We start from the raw sequence: 23896 nt of genomic DNA, 5'->3' as shown, positions 1-23896 counted from the left end.
AGGAACGCAATAGCTTGCTCAGAGTTTTTTTATTAAAAGGGGTCGTCAACTTCCAGTAATTTTAACCTGCTCTGCAGGAACGAGGCTACCGGCAACTGCCAGGTGTCTTTAGCAGTGACAATTACCCTAAGCGGGCATTCCACCTTGTGGGTCTTTGCTGTGAAGAACATTTGTAAGCTTAATTTTCTCTTTTTATCAAGAGACTTGTTCAGATTATCCAGTTTCCATTTGGTGCACAACTTCCTAGCTTCATTTTTTACTTTAGACAAGCAAACACTGGTGTGGCAATCAAAAGTCCCTCTGATGGCTTCTGCTGCTTTAGATAAATGCAATTCCTTAGGTAACACCAAGAAGCCTCCTTCTTTATCCGCGGGGACTAAAGCCAACGAATGCTCCTTTAGGAAGGACACTGCTTTTTTGACAGGAACAACGTTCTTAGGTGTCTTGCATCTTACCAAAACGTCGATGCCTTCGAACAAACAGCAGTCAGTTTCACTTTCCGGAGCCAACTTGGAGACGCGTTTGACGATACCCAGAAGAGCTGGCGGGTTGGACGACAAACTTTGGTCCCTTCGAGAGAACGTCCTTGATGGGTTCCGGTAGCACCACGTCGCCTCGTAGGTGGTTGGGACCCATTGAAGAGGCGGTCTTTCGCTTCATCGACGCTCGTAGCTGCGAAAGCGTCTGCATCCACATGAATTCAGCTGTCGCATCGACCAGGTTTCTAAAACTACGCCAGTCACGGATGCCTCTTTGTGAACTCGACCCATGCACACGTAAGAGGCAGTCCCTGAAGAAATGTGCTTGCTTGTGGCATTCATAGTGCAGAAGCTTGCATACCCGCATTCCCTTTGACTGTGACGGTGCAAAGCCCCCGAAGAGAAGTAGTACTTCTGGAGGTAGCTGGTTCATCCGTATGTGGAAGGCCAGGCTTCGTGCTCGGCAGATGGCGACGGCAATGAATGTCACGAGAAGGGTAGGGTGAACAGAAAGACAATTAAAAGGGCCCATTGAAGTGGAGATGAAACTTGTCAAGGTTGACGACTGGGCGTGTTGGTATAGCATATTAGAGGTTTAGCATATTAAGCAATAGCATTATAGCATATTATAGATGTCATCTCTTGGCCATGTCTTGATTAGTAATACAATATCTGGGTCATGTGCTAAAATCATACCTTCTAGTTTCTTGACCTTATTAACAACACTGTGGCAATTTACATTTAGCACCACTAAACATTGTTCATCTAGTTTCCCTGATCTTTACGTTTGTTTGCCATCTTATACTGTTTATTCTTTTCACTATCCCAACCGAACATGCTTCCATCAATGCTTAATTTGTTGAACAGTAGCTTGACCTTAGATCCATTCATGCATTCTTGTACTGAACTTTGGCACAACCTTTTCCTGCTATCACATACTCGAGTAGAAAAATCCTCAGTAATTGATAGTTTGGTACCGTTTAGCTGGGAACAAGTGTGTAGAACAGCTACTTCGTCCTGATGATCAAGCATTTTAATAATTACTGGGTGTTCCCTTTCCTCCGTTTGCCTAATCTGTGGCACATTTTGATGCCGTTAATTGTTATTCCCAGCCTTCCTTCAAATACGTCCTTTCTTATCGTTTCAGTAAGAACAGCAGCCTTTTCCCTGGGGACTTCCTCAAGGCCAAAAACAATTAAATTATTTCGTCGACTTCTGTTTTCTAGTTCATCAATTTTGTTTACCGCAAGTGGCAATTCTTTATGAAGTTTAGTGGCTCTAAGATTTAAATCATTTACATCTGTTTTTAGTTCAATCAAATTTTTCGTCTGTACTTCGACGCAACTCGGCCTTTCTGTCAGGCTAGCTACATCTATCACAATTTTTTCTTGCTTGGATGAAACAGTGTTCATCATAGTAGTCATGTTGTTTTGTCCCGACAGTAGTTGCTGCAAAATATCGTCCTTTGACAGGCTAGGGTTTCATTTAATATCGCCACACATTAGCAAGGTTGACCCAAATATGCAGACACACGAAAGAAAGTGGGCAGGGCAGGGCAGCAGCGCTAAAAGGCGGTTATCATTGCAATAACATAGCGCCGGTAAGTAAGCACTAACCTGCACCACAAAGATGAATGGATTTGTGAGCATTTTGCCCGGAGTGCTGCCGCCAAGCCCAGTGAAGTTCGAGGGAAGAAGGCCTCTTCTCATAGCCTTTGGAAGTTCAGGGAGTTCTGACGTAACCAATGTTGGCGCATGTGTCGAAGTCATGGTTAAGGCAAGGTTTGCTTCTTCGATAAGGCAGCGGCGAGCATGCAGTGGTATCTTTCTTCCGCGATGATCGTCCCAGTAAGTTGATGGTTGTATTCCAGCGAAGGCATGTTCAAGGGACTGCTTTTCAAACACGTCAGCTACATCCTGCACCACAAAGATGAATGGATTTGTGAGCATTTTGCCTGGAGTGCTACCTACTATCTTTACTTCATGTAGCTGTCTACTTATTTGCTATCGCAATTAATGCTTCACCATTCGGGCGAAACTGTGACTTTTTTTATTTATCACAACTTTAGTGCACTGGGAGTAAATCCTTGTTTTTCAAGTGAGAGAAAGTTGTATTTCTGTATAGAAGAATGTGGTGTGCGGTACTGTAAAGGACTTTTTCTTTTAGCTCACTTGACTGCCTACAAGGAGCCGAATTCTTTTCTTCCTTAGATCTTAACTCTAGATACTGGCAGGTGCCCATGGCTGAGGCTGATTGCTGTAAGACTGCATTTGCCACACCGAATGGCTTGTATGAATTTGATGTCATGCCATTCGTTCTTTGTAATACGCCGGCTACATTTTAACGGACTCAAGGAGCCTATCTGGGCACAAAGTTTCAAGGGCGTTCTGCTGGCACGCGGGCCCGTCACAGCGTCTCGCGCAGGCCGTTGTACCTACGGAGCACATGGATTTCAATTCTGAAACTTTATGGTGTATAGTGGGTATAATGGTATGGGTATGATGGGTATAATGGGTATGGGTATGGGTATAATGTTCCCCATCTTTATGGGTATAATGTTCTCATAAGCTTTTGATGTGAAAGGTGCATTGACAATTCCAAAGTCGTGCTTTAGATTTTCAATTGCGCAACTTTCTGGGTTTAATGTTGTTATAAAGATTTGACACCAAAGGTGCATTGACTTTTCTAAAGTACATCGGACCATACAATTGGACAAGCCAAATCAACGCACTATCAGACAAGTTGACAATCACGCAGTGAGATCCAACGTGACACAGCGTTGTGGTGTTCATTTGTGCCGTCATGTCACAGAAAAGAATATCAACATATTTTTCACATGCGCCAAAGCATCCATGTCAAGACACTAAAGCCAGCAAAGGTAACTATGTTCTTATTTATTTTTCTACTTTGACTTTTATTCGCAAGGGCACATTGAGCCTTTTCAGTTTATTTGTCCTTGCTACCCGCATGCTGCCAGAGCCAGCCAGAGTGCATGCGCTTTAACGCGATAGCGTTAAAGAGCCCGTGTTGCAAAAAATCCGGTGTCGGCATCGTACGTCATTCCGGCGAAAAAATTTTCTAACCATGCGTACCCAGGCCCTCCATGTGATGCAAGGAATTTACTGAATTAATTGAATTTCTCAATAATATGGAAAGTTGGGCATCATATCTTGATGAAGCAGTGCAGTGACAAGGACAAGGCAAAGACACACAAGTGTCGTGCAACGAGTGTCGTGTATTCTTATGTCTTCACCTTGTCCTTGTCAGTGCGCTGCTTCACCATTAAGGTATGATGAATTTCTCAATCTGAGCTATGTGGAAGAATCGTAAACTACAACTTACACGCAACTTCCAGACATGATAGCTCTCGAATTGTAATGTGACTATACGAGAAAACATAATTCTCTGACACGAAAACTCAAAGAAGCCCCTTTTTCAGCGATTCTACAATTCACAGACTGGCCGCGGCATTTGCCATTTGCATGCCCCGGCGCGCGGGCGTCTTAGGGGCCATCGAGCGGCGCGCCCGGTTCCTTGCAATACCTCCAGCTGGCGCTCGCCTTCGCTGCATCGTGGCCCACGCAAGAAGCCGCATTTCTTCCACAAAGCCCGCCTTCGTGCATAGTGTTCGTGGCCAGCGTTTCCTGGTAAACATTACGGTTGCATACGCTCCAGTTGCCGGGAAGTGTGAGGAGCTGTCAGGGATCTTTGAATGCTATTGTGTTCCACAATTAAAGGCGAAGCTTAAGCATCCTCCAGATTTTTTCTCGTATTGCCCGACCACCGCGCGGCGCACTAAGTGTGCATTCATTTTTTTCTGGCTGAGGGGATTCTCGCCTGGCAGAGTTTTGGAATGCTTTCTGGCTAGCAGACAAGAAAAACAAACAATGGTCGCTTGCCGCCATCACTGTGGGGGCTCGACGGATTGCAACGCATTCGCTTGAGCACAACCTCTCCAGAAAGTCTTGTCTCGCCGGTGTAGGATACCGAGCAGTATGCGTATGGTTAACTGTGTGGACCAAGTGTCTCACGTTTTCTACAATATTCCTTCGGTAGCCACATTAGGTGCCAAAAGTGGGCACCTAAAGGTAGGCAAAAGTAGGCGATTGTAGCCAACATGCTTTCCGTTGCGTTTCTTTTTTTTTTTCGTTTCAGTGCCCCCGCCCCACAAAAAGACAGTTGCGGTGCAGTGAATTGTCGCATGGTGAAAGTTCGATTTTGTTCCTTTTTTCGCAGGAAGTGATGACCTGCGGGAAGCTTCATTTGCCGGATACTCTTATATTATTGCGAGAGCAATGATATATACACTTCAGGTGTACTCCTGCAACGCTGTCGCCTTCATGTTCCGTATAAAGTCCAAGGGCGATAACGTCATGATCGCGCTCTGCATGCTGTATTTGCGAGTGAAAGTGTAGGGTGGGGGTTGGCATGGGTAATCCGATGACGGTGGCTCAGTCTTGTGTGCGCAAGGGAGAAAAGCGGGGAGGAAGTGCACCGCTTTCCGTCATGTGCGATAGATCAGGAAAGGGGAGGGAGGAGGGTGGGCCTTAGGATTCTGTGATCTGTAAATCTGTGATTTGGCAACATGTTTACTTGCCTTGTTTGACGCATTATATACAGTGACTTTTTTCTTAGCTACCCAGATTTATTGCAGACATACATATTGTTATGTTAAGGACGAGTCAGTAAGACGAGTAACTATTTACAGGTTATATTTACAGCAGCTGATACAGCGCAGACCGGTTAGATTCACAGCGGGAGCTCGGTTCGTTCTTCCTCTTCTTTTCTTGATTGATGGCACCCATGTGCCTTGTTCTAACAATCAAATGTCACACGCATGTAGCAATGTATTCAATTTTCATGTTGTGAGGTGTTGTGTATATGTGCAGTGAACTTTTAACGCGATAGCGTTAAGGAGCTCGTGTCGCAGAAAAGCCGGTGTCGTCGGCGTCGGGTGTCGGCGTCGGTGTCGGCGTTTGCGGCGTTGACCGTGAGCGATAAATCATGGCAGGCGCTTCATAAATAAAAAGCAACTTCCAAGATTGGCCCGGTGGGAATCGAACCAGGGTCTCCGGAGTGTGAGACGGAGACGCTACCACTCAGCCACGAGTTCGATGCTTCCAAGCGGTGCAAACGCGCCTCTAGTGAATGCGGTGTTGCCTTCGAAACGAGCCGTGGAAAGTTATACTGCGGTGTATATCGGTAATTATGAACATGTAACGTACAGAAGTCACAATTACACGAGTTGCGAAGTGCGTTTCCGCTGCATTTCTTCTGCGCTTTCCGCACACGCAGAGCCATCTTGCGGCAAACACAGAAGACCCCCTCCTCTCAATGTACGGCGCTGCCCCGACAGGAGGCGCGCCGCGCGCGCATTGGGACCGCTGCCAGGCGCGTCGCGGGACTCCCTCTCCCCTGACGACGCTTCGCCGTGCTCCCGGTCCTTTCTTTAGATTACTATCTATCTCTCTGCCCGTGCCGATCACGACGTTTGGATGGCGTAGATCGTTTCCCCTCCGAGACACCGAGTTCTTTGGTTCGTTCCGTTCGCTCAGGCGCACGTTTCGTTGCCGCGCCGAACGCTGCGTTGCTCGACGCTCACCGCGTGATAGGTGGGCGCTAAGTCCGATGCGGGGCGCATCGTAAGTGATCACTGTGCCGTAGCGCATTGTCTTATACCCCTTGGCGGGTCGACGGGAACGCTGTCGCGTCCCACTCTTGAAGGCGAAGCTTAAGCGTCCTCCAATTTTTTTTTCCAGTGACACACTTTTGCCCTTTATCAAGCTGTATCTTCACATTTGCATATTCCATTGTATCTTCGCATTTCTAATGTACGAGGGTGAGTCAAATGAAAGTGAGCCAACCCACCTCGCGCACAAATTGTTCGGTTCATTATCTGCGAGGTATGTGCGTAGCACACAGTCATCTCTCATGTACAAAAGTGATACTCAAGTCTGAGGACAAATGTTCTTTAATGCTCTCATACACTGGGTTGAACATGATTGCATGACATAATGGACGCTCCAAAAGTTGAACAGTGTGGTTTCGTGATGGTTTTGACAGCTGAAGGTCTTTCCGAAAAAGAAATAGTCACTGTATGGCTGCCGTGTACATTGTGTTTCATTGGCCACTGTGAAGCGTTGGAGCAAACAGTTCAAAGAAGGATGTGAAAGTTGCAAAGACAATCCAAGACCGGGCCATAGGCACCATGTGATCACCTCCAATACAACTGCAAAGGTTGATGAGCTCATTAAACAAGAACGGAGCATAAGCATTGATGAACTGGCAGAGCGTGTGAACATCAGTCATGGTTCGGTTCACACCATAATTCATGAACATCTCATTTATCGGCTCTTGTGTGTGCAAAGGATGTCCAAAATTTTGAGCTGCCGCCAGAAAGCGGAGAAGTTCGGCACTGCCTTGACTTGTCTGATCTGGTATCACAATGAGGGTGACGACTTCTTGTCTGCAATTGTGATCGGGAACGAATCATGGGTCCACTACTATGAGCCTGAAACACGATGGCAATGCCTACAGTGGAAACATTCGAATTGACCACCCCCAAAGAAAGCAAAGGCAGTCATTTACGCCGGAAAGGTGTTGTTGACTTTTCTTCTGATCATCAGGGGCCATTACTGATAGAATTTGCTAAACCTGGAGAGACTATCAATCATTTTCGATATTGTGAAACACCGCATCGGCTGCGTGTCGCAGTAAAGAACACACGACAAGGGAAATTGACGAATGGGGTCATGTTGCTCCACGACAATGCCCGTGCCCACGCGACTGATGTGGTTAACACCAAACTGGCAAAGTTCAAATAGCAAATGCTGCAACATCCGCCATATGGCCGAGACCTCTCGCCTCGGGAATTCCACATTTTGGGGCAATTGAAAAAGCAGCTCAAGAGATCCTGATTCGTGTAGGACTATGACATGAACAGGTCAGTTACAGATTTTTTGAAGCAGCAACCCAAGGAGCCTCATGAGAAGGGAATCTCGTAAGGCGCGACTTGTTAGTCTGTGGGACAAATGTCTAAATGCTCATGGAGACTACTTTTAAATAAAGTACTCCGTTTGTCATACATTTGCATTGGCTTGCCCTTGCATATTTTGCAGACCTCCTGCTTTTTATACGTGCTCTCACTTGCAACTATAATTCTGGTGCAATTGCTCACAATATGGGACCGGTGACAGCTGCTCCTGTGCAATGCATTGGAACAAAGGACGGCATCATTGAGATTTTTCCCTGCCCATTTCATATTGTCACGTGGTGGTGACGTTGAAGAACACAGTAGCAATACTGTGAATGACAAAACGAACTTTTGTTAGGCGAACCTGTGCCCACAAAACGGGCTACACTTATAGCACAACGATAGCGGCGAACAAGGTCGGCAATCGGCGAAAATTTGATCAGCGGGTCAAGCGCGTCGGCTTTTATACAGCTGCTGACACCATTCGTGTCACGCGATGAAATCAGATAACACAAGGTTTGGCGACAACAGACAGCGGATAGAAGCATCGATAACTTTCCAGAAACTTCGGATACATGCAGGCGAGTCCTGTGCTGTGCTATATTTGTTAGGCGGCGAAACGTTGTCGCCCAATAAAGATAAGTACACGTGTCAACACCCCCCTCCTAAAAAGCATCGACCTGATGCTGCAAACAAACGAAAGTCATAGAAAACCACTCGTAGCAAAGAAAACAACAAAATAAGGAAGTTCGTCAGCGTCCGTAGAAGGGTTTAAGGCGCACCACGTGGACCACTTCAGATCGTGCGTGGCGCCACTGTGAATGTGAAATGCTGTCTGGCACGACCTCCTAGTCCAGTGCGCCAATATGTCGAATGACCTTGTAGGGTCTGAAATAGCGTCGCTGTAGTTTCTCACTGAGTGCTGGTTCTTGAACCACAGGCGGGCGAGCTGTCGGGCTTCGGCGCGCTGGAGATAGGTAGCGATGTCAAAATTCTCCTCGTCAGTGACGTGCGGCAGCATGGCGTCGAGCGTCCTCGTCGGGTTCCTGCCGTAAACCAGCCTAAATGGCATGATCTGTGTTGTTTCTAGCACCGCCGTGTTGTAAGCGAATGTTACGTACGGCAGGACCCCATCCCACGTCTTGTGCTCGACGTCGACGTACATTGCTAGCATGTCGGCGAGAGTCAGGCGCTCCGTGAGACCATTCGTCTGCGGATGGTAGGCAGTTGTCCTTCTGTGACTTATCTGGCTGTATTGCAGAATGGCTTGCGTGAGCTCTGCTGTAAAAGCCGTTCCTCTGTCGGTGATGAGGACTTCTGGAGCACCATATCGCAGCAGGATGTTCTCGCCGAAAAATTTCGCCACTTCGGCTGCGCTGCCTTTCGCTAGAGCTTTAGTTTCAGTGAAGTGGGTGAGATAGTCCGTTGCCACGACGATCCACTTATTTACGGATGTTGATGTCGGAAACGGCCCCAACAAATCCATCCCAATCTGCTGGAATGGTCAACAAGGAAGTTCGATCAGCTGTAGTAATCCTGCTGGCCTTGTCAGTGGTGTCCTGCGTCGCTGACAGTCTCGGCATGTCTTTACGTAACGGGCGATGTCGGCGGTCAGACGCAGCCAGTAATACCTTTCCTGTATCCTCGACAGCGTCCGGGAAAATCCGAGGTGCCCAGTGGTTGGATCGTCGTGTAGGGCGTACAGTACTTCTGGACGCAGCACTGATGGTACAACAAGAACGTAGTTGGCGCGGACTGGTGAGAAGTTCTTCTTCATGAGCAGGTTGTTTTGTAGCATGAACGAAGACAACCTGCGCTTAAATGCCCTAGGGACAACGTCGGTGTTCCCTTCCAAAGACTCGATCAGGCCTTTTAGCTCTGCGTCTGCTCGCTGCTGTTTAGTGAAGTCTTCCGCACTTATTCCAAGGAAGGCATCATCGTCCTCGTTGCCCTCGTCGTCTGGGGGCGCGATATAAGCAGTCGGCCTCAGAGTGTTTTCTTCCGAACTTGTATATTACGGTGACGTCATATTCTTGTAGTCTGAGGCTCCACTGCGCCAGCCGTCCTGAAGGGTCCTTTAAGTTAGCTAGCCAACACAATGCGTGATGGTCGCTGACGACTTTGAATGGCCTGCCATAGAGGTAAGGGCGGAATTTAGCTGTAGCCCAAATGATGGCGAGGCATTCCTTTTCAGTCATAGAATAATTGCTTTACGCTTTGGACAGCGACCGGCTAGCATCAGATATCACCCGTTCAAGTCCATCTTTCCTCTGGACTAGGACAACACCGAGACCTAGGCTACTGGCGTCAGTGTAGATTTCAGTATCGCGTCCTCGTCGAAGTGTACAAGTACCGGTGGCGACTGCATGCATCGTTTGAGTTCTTGAAATGTGTAGGCCTGTGGCGTTTCCCACTTGAACTGGACATCACATTTGGTTAGATGTGTTAGCGGCTCTCCGATGCGTGAAAAGTCCTTGACAAAGCGTCTATAGTAGGCACACATGCCAAGGAATCTGTGCACTGCTTTCTTGTCGATTGGCTGCGGGAACTTTGCGATGGCAGCTGTCTTCTGCGGGTCGGGGCGTACTCCAGATTTGCCGATGACATGGCTAAGGAATTGAAGCTCATCGTAAGCGAAGCGACACTTTTCCGGCTTCAGAGTGAGCCCTGATGACTTGATGGCCCTTAATGCTGTCGCAAGCCGCTTAAGGTGATCGTCGAAATTTCTGGCGAAGACGATGACGTCATCCCAGTAAACAAGACAGGTTTGCCACTTCAATCCTGCTAAAACCGTGTCCATCACGCACTGGAACGTTGCAGTTGCCGAGCACAGTCCAAATGGCATAACCTTGAACTCATAGAGGCCGTCTGGCATGATGAAGGCGGTCTTTTCGTGATCCCTTTCGTCGACTTATATTTGCCAGTAGCCAGGCTTGAGGTCCATCGATTAAAAGTATTTAGCGTTGCAGAGCCGATCCAATGTGTATGCTATCCATAGGAGGGGGGTATACGTCTTTCTTCGTGATTTTGTTCAGTCGACGATAATCGACGCAGAACCATAGGGTTCCATCCTTTTTCTTCACCAAAGCAACTGGAGACGCCCACGGGCTTTTCGACGGCTGGATGATGTCGTCGCGGAGCATTTCGCCGACTTGTTGCCTAATAGCGTCACGTTCTCGCGTTGAAACCCCGTAAGGGCTCTGGCGGAGTGGCCGAGCACACTCTTCGATTAATATGCAATGCTTTGTGAATGGCGTTTGTCGAATCCTCGATGACGTCGAAAAGCAGTCTTTGTATCGTCGAAGCAGACTTCTGAGCTGTTGCTGCTTAATCACGGGGAGACTTGGATTTATGTCGAAGTCTGGCTCGGGAACTATTGTCGTCGGTGTAGATGCGACAAAATCCGAGAAGACAAACGCATTGCTGGTTTCCAGAATTTCTTCGATATATGCGATCGTCATGCCTTTGTTGATGTGCTTGAACTCCTGGCTGAAGTTTGTCAGCAACACTTTCGTGTTTCCTCCGTGCAGTCGAGCGATCCCTCTTGCGACGCAAACTTCATGGTCGAGCAGTAGACATTGGTCGCCTTCGATGACGCTTTCTACGTCAGTGGGCGTTTCGGTGCCGACCGAAATAACAATGCTGGAGCGAGGCGGCATGCTCACTTGATCTTGGAGCACACTCAAGGCGTGGTGACTACAAGGGCTCTCCGGCGGTATCGCTTGATCTTCCAACAGCGTTATTGACTTCGACTTCAGGTTGATGATTGCGCCGTGTTGGTTGAGGAAGTCCATGCCGAGAATGACGTCTCGTGAACACTGTTGCAGGATAACGAAGGTGGCAGAGTAAGTACGGTCATTGATGGTAATTCTTGCCCTGCAGATTCCAGTCAGCGTCATAAGGTGTCCTCCAGTGGTCCGAATTAACGGGCCTTCCCATGCAGTCTTAACTTTCTTCAACTGGGCTGCGATGGGTCCACTCATGACGGAGCAATCGGCCCCTGTGTCGACTAAGGCGGGGACTGCGTGGCCGTCGAGTAGCACGTCGAGGTCGGTGGTTCTTTTTCTTGCGTTACAGTTAGGTCTTGGCGTCGGATCATGGCTGTGTCGCGTTGACCTGTGGCTGGTATGGGGCGTCGTCAGGTCGTCTTTCGTCGTATTCTTTGCTTCCACACTTCGCCAGGACGACGGCGTGTTATGTCGCCGAGGTAGTTTCTGCGGCGTCTTCGTTGGCAGTGGAGGATCTTCGTCAGTTCGACGAACAGCAACCGCACCTCCATCTCTTGCGGCTTTTAGTTTTCCAGATAGGGGCTCGCGAACCCGTCCCGGGCTGGGCCAGTGTATGGACGGCGCTGCGGCGACAGGTAGCGGCCTGGTGACGGCGAATGGGACAGTCGTCGAGAGTTCCACTGAGTGGCGGCTAGGTAATCGGCGATGTCTCGTGGGCGCTCCCCAAGCTGTGGACACGGCGCGTTGACGGCGAACCCTCTCAGTCCCAAGTCGCGGTATGGGCATCGGCGGTACACATGGCCAGCTTCTCCGCAGTGATAGCAGAGCGGGCGGTGGTCGGGGGCTCACCAATTGTCCGTCTTCCTCGCGTAGGTGCGCTGGGCGATGGGTGGGCGTGCCGGTGGCGGCGGCAGCGGACGATGGAATCACGGCGTTACAGGGCCCTGGCGCAGTCGCGGAGGGGTGCCTTGATGGCGTGCGACGGTGGCGTAGGTTATCGCTTTTGGCTGGGGCTGCGGTGATTCTGGTTGCACCTCAGGAACTCCAAGCAATCGGTGCACCTCTTCTTTGACAATGTCGGCGATTGAAGCCACTTGAGGCTGCGGCGGAGGCGAGACCTTGCACAGTTCTTTGCGCACTATGGCCCTGATGATCTCGCACAGATCGTCTGTGGCCAGTGATTGAATTCCTGCGTAGTGGGTAGAGCTTGCACGGTGGTTGAATTGCCGGTTCCGCATTTTGAGTGTTTTCTCGATGCTGGTGGCCTCACGAACGAATTCTTCTACGGTCTTCGGTGGGCTTCGTATCATTGCGCCAAAAGGTTCTTCCTTCACACCACGCATGAGTAGGCGGACTTTCTTCTCCTGGGGCATATCTGGGTCGGCGTGGCGGAACAGATGGTTCATTTCTTTTGTGAAGATGGCAACATTCTCGTTAGGTAGCTGCACTCGGGCGTCCAGCATGGCTTAGGCCCTTTCCTTGCGCACGACGCTCGTAAAGGTGCGCATAAAGCTGCTACGTAAGAGGTCCCATGTTGTCAAGGTCGACTCCCGGTTCTCAAACCTCGTTCTGGCGGCATCTTCTAAGGCAAAGTATAAATGCCGCTGCTTGTCGTCGGAGTCCCAGTTGTTAAATGTCGTGATTCGTTCGTAGGTCTCCAGCCAGGGTTCTGGGTATTCAGTCGCTGCTCCATGGAGGGTCGGTGGGTTCTGAGGTTGTTGTAGGATAACGGGGGACGCTGGCGCAGCCGTTGGGGTTGTTTTGACCATGATCTTCTTTTTCGACTCGGGTAGAAGTCCGTGCTCTGGATGCAGTCCTTGCAGTCTGCGGCTAGCACGCTGGTCTTGGGCGATGTTGGTTTTGTCCTCGGGCTTCGGGCTTGGATCGCGGCTTTGCAGGGGCGTTCGGTACATGAACACACTAGCACCTCCACCAGATGTCACGTGGTGGTGAAGTTGAAGAACACAGTAGCAATACTGTGAACGACAAAACTAACTTTTATTAGGCGAACCTGTGCCCACAAAACAGGCTACACTTATAGCACAACGATAGCGGCGAACAAGGTCGGCAATTGTCGAAAATCTGATCAGCGGGTCAAGCGCGTCGGCTTTGATACAGCAGTCGTCGAATGTTCCAGACTAATTGCTGGGACCCGCGTGCCTTCCACAAAGTTCTACACCATTCACGTCACGCGATGAAATCAGAAAACGCAAGGTTCGGCGACAACACACAGCAGATAGAAGCACCGATAACTTTCTAAAAACTTTGAATACATGCAGGCATGTCCCGCACTATGCGATATTTGTTAGGCGGTGAAACGTTGTCGCCCGATAAAGATAAGTACGCGTGTCAATATGTACAAAAATGTCAACAAGGCTCTTGAATGACAAAATTTCATTAAAATATTTGTCCTTAATTTGTTCGTTTCAGGGCCTTTTCATTTTTCATATCAGCGGCATGTACTGCTTTGCTGGTTTCGAACTCATATAGTTCTAAAATTTATGTAATATTTTCTTCACCTATAGATTGACAAAGAACGTGGAAGCATTGATATCAGTTATTTTGGGCACAATTTTTGGGATATTTTAGTATATTATTTTATGAAAAAAATACATATTTTACTGGTGTTGACAGTGTGTATTGTTCAACAATTCGTTTTCAGCATCTTTGGCAATGGCTATGCCAACGTGAGCCTCCCCCAAATGGCATTTCTGGCTACGCCACTGGTCCTGGCCTCTCTTCCCAATTACAACTGAAACTTGATGGTCCTTATTGCATCATTGCCCAAATGTTGCCTGTAATCTACATTGTCGAGCCACTGATGCCCCCAAGGGACCATTGTCGCCGGCGACGTGAAATTGTTCTTGTCGACAGGCTGAAGCCTTATGATCCCATCGTTTTGTTGTCGGTGTAGGCCACCAGGATGGCCCCTCTTTCAGCCGGGGGGAGGTGATTATAAGGAAAAAGAACGGCACTAAAAAGTCCTGTCACCATCGCATGTCTCTGAGCCAGAAAAGGATTGGCACACTAGAAAGCGTTGCAACCATTGCTTGTGCCATGGCCAGTTTGCTGATCTGAGTGCTTGTTACTGCCGCTGGGTTTCTGGATGACGCTTCACTCCAATAAACCTTGTCACATGGCATTCAACTTCATTTATTTTTGTTTATTTAGGCCATTTAGGTCAGAGGGCATTACATAAAGGGGGTGGGGACAATACAAAATCATGAACCCCTCAACGCATGAAATTAGAAAGAAACGAAAAACAAACCCAGTGCCCTTCCACTCTCTGAGAAAGGATGACCAGCAAAGCTGTGTAGGTGGGCCCTTAACCCTTTCAGGCGCCACTTGCAATTATGCACAGAAAAAAATCTTTTTATATATAAACATTCTTTTTGGGACCTAATAAACACAAAACCATCGAATTCTTGAAAGTTATTATGAAACTTTATTATTTTCAACATCGTACACAATTGTGTACACAGCGCCTCGGTGGTCACAAAATTCACTTGTGGAATGCGAGGAAGCAATTGCTCTCTTTCGTCAGGCACAGTTGCACGGCGCATTTCATGCAGAATATCCGGGTGCCTCATGTGCACTTCTCGAGCTTGCACCTAATTCGCACGTTCTGGTCGCGGGATTCGGACCAATGGTCAAAGGAGTCGTAGTGCGCGTCGGTGCAAGGACGCGATATTCTTGCTTTTTTCCACATCTTTGGTTGTGGTGCTTGGATCTCTGCAAGAGAAGGCCTTCCACGCTTTTTCTCGGGTAGTACCGATTTAATTAATGCTTCGGCAGCTTGCAAGCAAGCGAAAATTCATCAAATGTAGGAGTTTAGCTCCAGGCAGCGTTTGATTGTCACGGTGGTAGTCCAGCCAAGAATTGCAGATACCCAGGTTCACAAAAGGAAAAAAAAAAACACTCTTTGTCCACTTCTTCAGCTTGAGTTTCCCCTGCAGCAGCGTCTTCCTCTTCTGTGAGGTTGGTGAACGCAGCTGCAACGCAGGCGTCGGTCGCTTCGCACGTGGCTTCTTCTTCGTCACTTTCCCCAACGTCTGAAACATTTATCAGCAATGAGCTCCAAAAGCCTTTCAGCTGTCTTTTGGGTTTTCTTATACTTGTTTGCATTGTAGAAAGAACGACGAATGGCCAAAAAACCTGGAAAGAAAATCAAAGCAACTCTCAGCGTTCTTCATTTCTGCAGCGACCACGGCGCTTTGTACACAATCGTGTACACATGCGCGTGCGAGCGTTAGCGTTCGGTCATCTCCTCAGGAAGGATAAAATTATCACTCCTCGGTACTTCATATGATGCACAAGCGCGTCTAATTTTTTTTCGCTTGCCACAATAAAAAAAAGTGGCTCTAAAAAAAATAAGAACTTGACTCACCGCTCTTTGCTGCTCCGGCGTCCGCCATTTCTTGTTTTGATATGAACATCTTCACCGAAATGCGACAGATGGTGCCCAAAATGCACATGGTTGTCAGTTTAAAGTTTCGGAATGTGCTAAAGCCAACCTAATAGAAAATCGCGTGCCCTAAACGCGAAAAAAACACCAGAAGTAGAATGTACACAATTGTGTACAAGGCGCCTTAAAGGGTTAATGGCGAACTGCACCTCCGCCGCGGGTAGGCCGAACTTTGCACTATCTTTGGGATCGGCCCACGTATGGGGAGTGCTTAATGCCTGCTTCACCTCTGCTGCGGGTCGGCCTGGCATTGCACCATCACCGGGATCAGCCCACATATCGGGAGTGCGTAACGCCTGCTTCACCTCCACCATGGGTTGGCCTGGCATTTCATTTCATTTCATTTATTATACCCTCAAGACAACAAGGTATTACAGAGGGGATTGGGGTAAAAAAAGAAAAGGTTACATAACAAAGAAAGTAAAGAAGGCAGCAAGTGATGTAGTCATAGACATGTGAAGCCCGAAGCGATGGTGTTGATTATGGCCGTACGAAATTGTGCCTGGTCTTCAATTGCAATCAATGCAGCGGGAAGGTGGTTCCATTCTTGACACGTCCTAGGAAGAAAAGACTCTTGACAAGCTCTAGTGCGACACTGCAAAACTTCAACTTTGTGATAATGATCAATGCGAGAAGAAATGTAGGTTGGGGATGAAATAAGATTAACGCTCAGATATAAATTATGGAAGTATACTTTATGAAACAAAGCCAGTCGAGAGCATTTGCGACGAGCAGAAAGTGGTGGAAGTTGGAGGACGTTTTTCATAGAAGTCACGCTAGCCGTGCGGTTATAATTGCTTAGGATGAAATGCGAGGCATTATTTTGAACACGTTCGAGAGACTGGATTAGTGTCTCAGCATATGGGTCCCAAATTGACGAAGCGTATTCCATTTTACTCCTAATTAGCGTCTTGTACAAAATTAACTTTAATGATGACGGAGCAGAAGAGAAGTTTCGGTGGATATAACCTAACATGCGATTACTTTTATTGATTACACTGTCAATGTGTAAAAACCAGGAAAGAGTAGAGGTTAAATGGACACCGAGGTATTTGTAGGATGTAACTGATTCCATGGCAGTATTACTAAGGTAATAGGTTGGAAGAGGAAGTTCACGGCGGGTTACATGCATTGTTTTGCACTTAGAGGGGTTTAGTTTCATTAACCACAAGTCGCACCATTTACAGACAGTGTTAATGTCGCTTTGCAGAATGTTAGCATCATCGGCATCAGAAGTTTCACGAAGAATAACGCAATCGTCGGCAAAGAGATAAATGTTAGAAGAAATTTCATTGGGTAAGTCGTTAATATAAATTAAAAAAAGGAGAGGGCCTAACACTGAACCTTGAGGAACGCCAGATTCAACAGGGCTAAATGTAGAGAAGTGGTTATTAAATGCAACGAACTGGGATCGATTAAGAAGAGAGAGCTCCAGCCATGCAAACAGATTAGGGTCAAGATTTAATTTACTAAGCTTAAAAATGAGTAGTTTGTGACATACCTTGTCGAAAGCCTTTTCAAAGTCGAAAAAAACACAGTCTGCGCATGAACCTTTATCAAGAATAAGATGAAGATCGTGAGTGTACGAAAGTAGTTGTTTCACAGGACAAATGTTCGTGGAAACCGTGCTGTGCACGTGTGAAGAATGAGTTATCCAAGTGCCTAACTAAGTGAGAAAACAAGATATGTTCGAGTACTTTACAAGGAATGCTAGTGAGGGAAATGGGGTGGTAGTTATGATGTGAGCATTTGTTGCCGGACTTGTGAAGTGGAACCACCTTCCCAATTTTCCAGTCTGCAGGGAGCCGATGGGTGTCCAAAGATTGCTGGAATATTTTTGAAAGTAATAAAGATGAGTAAACAAAAGTGTTTTTCAAAAACTTTGCGGTAACCAGGTCTGGGCCAGGGCTTGACGACATATTTAGATTTTTAATTGCAGTTTCTACACCAAGTGGCTCGATTCTAATAAAATCCATGGCTGGGTTTTAAAATCCAATTGCAGCTATTTAGGGTGGGAAACACAGGATCAGGACATACAACGAAATTACTGCAGAATACGGAGTTTAGGGTTCGGGGACATTCAGCGTCGGGTATTTTTGATCCACTAGAATCAGCTAAGGTTATTGTATCATCTTTGGAAAGGGTTATGATGCGCCAAAAATTTTTCGGGTCTTCTGTAAGTATTGTAGGCAAAGTGTGTTCTTGAAACATACTTTTAGCGAGTGTTTTAGCTGCTATGTAAGCTTCGTTGCCATCCATGTAAGCGTCCCACTTAGATGCCAAGCGACTTTTTTTTTGCGATGCGGTACAGGCACTTTTTGCGATTACAAAGCCTCTTTAGGTGGGAATTAAACCAAGGCGCCTTAGAATTCGACGATATAATACGCGACGGAATAAACTTTTCAGTTAGTTCATGTACTTTGTTTCTGAATATGATCCAGTTATTGTCTACTGTGGGATCATTGAAGTTACTTAAAAAGAGGCCAAGGAAGTTGGATGATTCCAAGTTTATATCGTTAAAGTTTGCCTTGTCGTAGTCATATATTAACTTTTTTTTAACAACCGGCTTCGACAGAGGAGACGTAACGTTATATGAAAGAACTAGATGGTCGCTTACACCAGGTATACGTGAAACATTCGTAATAAGGTCAGGATGAGAGCATAATATCAGGTCTAAGATATTGGCAGTACCCTTTGAAAATCTTGTTGGTTCAGATACTAGTTGAGTTAAAGAAAATAAAGAACAAAGATCAAGAAATTCATTACACTTTGAAGAATATGGATCACAAGCAGGTGGATCAGCATTCCAATTTATATTTGGGAAGTTCAAGTCCCCCATTAGTATAACAGGTGCTTTTGGATGCAGCACAAAAAGTGTGTGTAGTGCGTCATGAAGTTCGGCAGTGAAAGAAGACGGGTAAGAGGGAGGGCGGTAACTATCTTCGGGATTGGCCCACGAATGGGGAGTGCTTAACGCCTGCTTCACCTCTGCCGTGGGTCGGCCTGGCAATGCACTATATTTGGGATCGGCCCACGTATGGCGAGTGCTTAACCCATGCTTCACCTCCGCTGCGGGCCGGGCCGGTATTGGACTATCTTTGGCATCGGCCCACGTATGGGAAGTGCTTAACGCCTGCTTCATCTCTGCTGCGGGTCGGCCCGGCATTGCACCATCTCCGGGATCAGCCCACGTGTGGGGAGTTTCTTGCTTACCACAATGGCATGAAAATTTCCTTGGACAGCAGAGGTATACAGCTTTGCTGTAATAAAGGCAGATTTGAATTGATTAAAAAGTAAACACCATAATATAAATGAAGTGTAATGACACATTTAGGATGGTATTCGTAATTAAATCAAGTTCAACGAGAGAAATATTACAGAATTCCAATTGTGTGTAAATTACATGAACACTAGAGAAACAAGACAGATATGAGTCCCGGAAATGGTAAGCACACTTCTGTAAAGGCTGCACTTGTAAGGGCTGTATCCCCAACATGGCAGCCCAAAACTTGGTTTTCAAAAAATGAAGTGCCAATGGTAACGGCACACAAAGAAGGTACAAAAGAAAGGAAGTGCCTTGTCCTGTCTTTTGTACCTTCTTTGTGTGCCGTTACCGTTGGTGCTTCATTTCATTTTTTGAAAGCTATGCGCCAGCTAGCCACACAATGTGTTTTACTGCTAAATTTGGGAAAACAAGTTTCCATTAAAGAAGCATTTGTGTACGGTGCCCCGATGGCGCACGTGCATTGGCAAATTTTCGCACGCTGTACGCTTCGGCATGCCGTTACTAGATGGCAAGAGCTGTACCTTGACCTCCAGTGCAAAGGTACATTAAGGTATCTGGAATGTGCAGAAGCTGCCGGCTGTGTCAGCACCATTTTGAACCAAAAGTTTGGTTTTTTGTAAGGGTTGCACCTCGCCAAAATTGTGCATATAAAGTGCAGCTCTTACTTGAGTTTATATGGTATTATAATATGAAAGTTGAGTAGCACATTTAAATGTACACACGTAAAAACAGCAGGAAAAAACAAGAAACTTTATTCTAAGAAATGCATAAACATAAGAACAGCCATTGTTCATGGAGAAGATGTTCCCAAAGTTTTCTTAGAAAAATTGCTGCTTCAGTGCAAGTGACAATATTTTATGGTAACACATTCCACTTGTTTATGCATTGCACTAGAGGTGAACATTGATATTTTTATGTTTGGGCAAATATATGTTGCACTTTAGGCTCACGATCCTGCCTGGACGAAATGTGATGTGCTGGCTTAATGCGATTGGTTACAAATGTTGCCTCGCCATAATATAAAAGAATGAAGGAATGTTAAACGCACGTTTGCGTTGGATGTTCAGGGCAGAAATGTTGATTCTGCTTTTTAACAATGATACGCTCACATAAGGGGAATACGAGGAAAGTATGAATCTTGCCACTTTATTCTGTACTGATTCGATGCAGTTCTGTAAAGTAACCAGTACTTGGATGCCATATTATCAATGCGTATGCTGACAAATGTGACATGTCTTAGAGAGGGAAATTGAAGCATACAAATGTAGGTAATTCATACTAAATTGTGAACAGAGGATGAATGAGACACGTGCAGGACTGTCTCATCTGTCTCTTATCCCTTGCTAGTATGAAAGTTAGAATTGAGTGTATCATGGGGGCATGAAACGTGAGTGGTGGCTGCAGGTGGGCACCCTGTTCGAGCACTACCGGCTGGTGGCTCAGCGGGACAAGATGGAGCGGGACCGTAAAAAGGCGAGCCAGCGCGCGGGGTACCTCCAGTTCTCGGTCAGTATACTTGCTGTGTTGCTGTCCATTGAATCATTTGCTATGAATCACTAACGTGGCAAACATATCATGAGAAGCCAACAAACAACGACACCAAGGAAAACATAGGGGAAATTACTTGTACCTACTAATGGAATTAAAGAAATGATAAATTAATGGCAATGAAAGTGGATGAAAAAACAACTTGCCGCAGGGGATGGAAACTGGTGAATAAACTGCAACTGGTCAATAAATCGCATAATGCGAAGACGTGGGATCGTTCCCCACCTGTGGCAAGTTGTTTTTTCATCCACTTTCATTGCCATTAATTTGTCATTTCTTTAATTCATTTAGTAGGTACAAGTAATTTCCCCTGTGTTTTCCTTGATGTCTTCGTTTGTTGACTTCTCATGATATGATTAACAAAAAATCGGGCCCCTCGGTTAACCCCCTTTCTTCTCGCAATGTAGAAAAGAGTGGCTTTGAAGCCTAATGCTGCTGCAGCACAAAAGGACGAAGACATGGACAAGATACATTGGACAAGTCCGCGCTATCAACTGAAGAGTTTAGTGAAAAACATTCTATATAAGTGATTGCAACACACATAGAATCCAAAGGAACATATGGTCAGATAGAAATAGAAAGGTTAACATGGTATAAATGTTAAAAGGAAGGAAAGAAAAAACAAAATGTTGCCAGAAAATCCCAGACCACGAAGGTCCAGATTCATTTCGCGATGTTTTACAGATGACTTCCATCCAAGGTGTGTGTCCGAGTATGGGAGAGCATCCAAGAGACGCAAGACAGAATAATACATGTGTGGCAAACTTACCAGCTCAGACCACCTAAGAGTGGTTACTTTGGGCAAAGACGGTTTCTTTGTAGTGATTCCCGAGCAAGTGTTTTCTCTAAATGCTGCAAGTGCGCAATAAAAGAGCTTTGTCTCAACCAATGCAACTGCGAAACAGGCAAAAGGAAAAGTGCTTAGTCTGAGTAAGTCTGTCTTGAATTACTTGCTACGAGAGTAAAACAGTCAAAGGAGCTTCAGCTTGACTTATTTTTTAGTGCCAAGACTTATAAGCCTGAGCGTTATAATTTCTGACAAAGGAACCTGGCAGCGTCATCTTCCTTGAAAACTGTGCTCTCGTCACTTGACCTTGATGCCTTGTAAGGAACTGATCATCATCATCATCACCAGCCTGTTTACGCCCACTGTAGGGCAAAGGCCTCTCCCACACTTCTCCAACAACCCCGGTCATGTACTAATTGTGGCCATGTCGTCCCTACAAACTTCTTAATCTCATCCGCCCACCTAACTTTCTGCCGCCCTCTGCTACGCTTCCCTTCCCTTGGAATCCATTCCGTAACTCTTAATGACCATCAGTTATCTTCCCTCCTCATTACGTGCCCTGCCCATGCCCATTTCTTTTTCTTGATTTCAACTAAGATATCATCAACTCACGTTTGTTCCCTCACCCAATCAGCTCTTTTCTTATCCTTTAACGTTACACCTATCATTTTTCTTTCCATAGCTCGTTGCGTCGTCCTCAATTTAAGTAGAACCCTTTTCGTAAGCCTCCAGGTTTCTGCCCCGTAGGTGAGTACTGGTAAGACATAGCTGTTATACACTTTTCTCTTGAGGGATAATGGCAACCTGCTTTTCTTGATTTGAGAATGCTTGCCAAACGCACCACAGCCCATTCTTATTCTTCTGATTATTTCCGTCTCGTGATCCGGATCTGCCCTAAGTAGATGTATTCCCTTACCACTTCCATTGCCTCGCTACCGATTGTAAATTGCTGTTCCCTTCCGAGACTGTTATATATTACTTTAGTTTTCTGCAGATTAATTTTTAGACCCACTCTTCTGCTTTGCCTCTCCAGGTCAGTGAGCATGCATTGCAATTGGTCCCCTGAGTTACTAAGCAAGACAATATCATCAGCGAATTGCAAGTTAGTTACTAAGGTATTCTCCATTAACTTTTATCCCCAATTCTTCCCAATCCAGGTCTCTGGATACCTCCTGTAAACACACTGTGAATAGCATTGGAGAGATCGTATCTCCCTGCCTGACGCCTTTCTTTATTGGGATTTTGTTGCTTTCTTTATGGAGGACTACGGTGGCTGTGGAGCCGCTATAGATATGTCAGTATTTTTACATACGGCTCGTCTACACCCTGATTCCATAATGCCTCCATGGCTGCTGAGGTTTCGACAGAATCAAAGCAGTCATGGAGGCATTACGGAATCAGGGTGTAGACGAGCTGTAAGAAATTGAGGAAGGCAAATCAGTTCTGTGGAATTACGAATTGTGGAGGAGATTCATGAAAGGAAAAATTGTCATCCACCTGTAGGTAGCACGCAACTATAAAGGAAACCCATACGGGTTTTTCAGAAACGATGCTTCGTAGTTGAATTTTTCCTTTCATCAACGCTCCTCCACTTTGAGGAATTCCACAGAACTGAAGCTTGTGCTTCGAGTGGTCAAGTAATCCACCCTCACGCTTCCATCTGCTAGCCTCCTTGTTAGCTGAAATGGTAGAGCAACCATGCCCTGGAAAGGCGCTGGTCCTGGGTTTGAATCCCGGACCAGGATGAATTTTTCTTCACCCACAAAGCTTTGTTTCCGAGAAACCCGTGTGGGTATCCTTTGTAGCTTTGTGCTACATACGTGGGGATTAGGAAGTAGTTAAATTTCTAAATGATAACAAGCCAGGAAAATGCAAAGCAATCAGAATCGATGTTGAGGATCTACATTATTCGCTTCAGCAGGCAGAACTTATGTGCACTGTTAAGGTAGCAGCGACGCAACACAATGATGAGTATCAGTTTACACAGAGCTGCACAATGCGATAGGAATCTTTCGTGGTGTTTTACCTAGACAACACCTTCGTTGAATGGGAGAATAGTCTGTTGGCATAGGAATCAGGGGTTTGTAACGGCTGAAAAGTTGCACTGGTTTTGAGTGATTAGTATGTACGTTGATTGGATAGACGGCTTCAAGGAAACCTGAATAAGTTGGCGGGTAGTGTTCTCAATATGTAGATGATTACCTGGCGTTCTTTTCAAGGGATAGATCTTACAGTGACTGATATTTTGAAAGTATTTGAGAATGTGGCCCTGGTCTCAACTTCACGCTTGAGCTCATTCAGTATAACAAGCTACAGTTCTTAGATCTGTGCCTCATATTTAAACCCGATCATCTTTGTTGATGTTACTCTTCTAGGCCTAGCAAAGAACTGCTTGATTTTTTTTGTCTTTCAGCTCTTCTATGTCTAACAAAGAACTGCTTGATTTGTCTTCTAGTCATTCTAAAGTTGTAAAAAAGTTGTAAAACAAGGAATAGCGAGTGTTTTAGGCTTTCAGATCACCTGTAATTAAGTTATGGCATTCAACCAAGTTTCTTGCAACAAATCGAGAGGCTAGTGCAAGCTGGTTTTCCGAATCAAGTGGTGTGCAGATCTTGTGGGAAGCCTACAAA

General features: G+C 46.2%; 1 protein-coding gene across 6 annotated transcripts in view; it reads left to right on the top strand.

Annotated features, from left to right (window-relative positions):
- Positions 1–23896, top strand: part of DCTN4-p62 (dynactin subunit 4) — a 438984-nt gene that overhangs the window by 102387 nt on the left and 312701 nt on the right. For all 6 annotated transcript variants that reach the window (XM_065444866.2, XM_070538189.1, XM_065444867.2 and 3 more), the window contains one exon: positions 20336–20437. In XM_065444866.2, the coding sequence (XP_065300938.1) occupies positions 20336–20437 (102 nt within the window). The remainder of the gene's footprint in view (positions 1–20335; positions 20438–23896) is intronic.

The sequence above is a fragment of the Dermacentor albipictus genome, chromosome 5, assembly GCF_038994185.2.
Source record: "Dermacentor albipictus isolate Rhodes 1998 colony chromosome 5, USDA_Dalb.pri_finalv2, whole genome shotgun sequence".
Classification (NCBI taxonomy): domain Eukaryota; kingdom Metazoa; phylum Arthropoda; class Arachnida; order Ixodida; family Ixodidae; genus Dermacentor; species Dermacentor albipictus.
The sequence above is the reverse complement of the archived record's forward strand: the minus strand, read 5'-3'. Positions and strand labels throughout refer to the sequence as shown.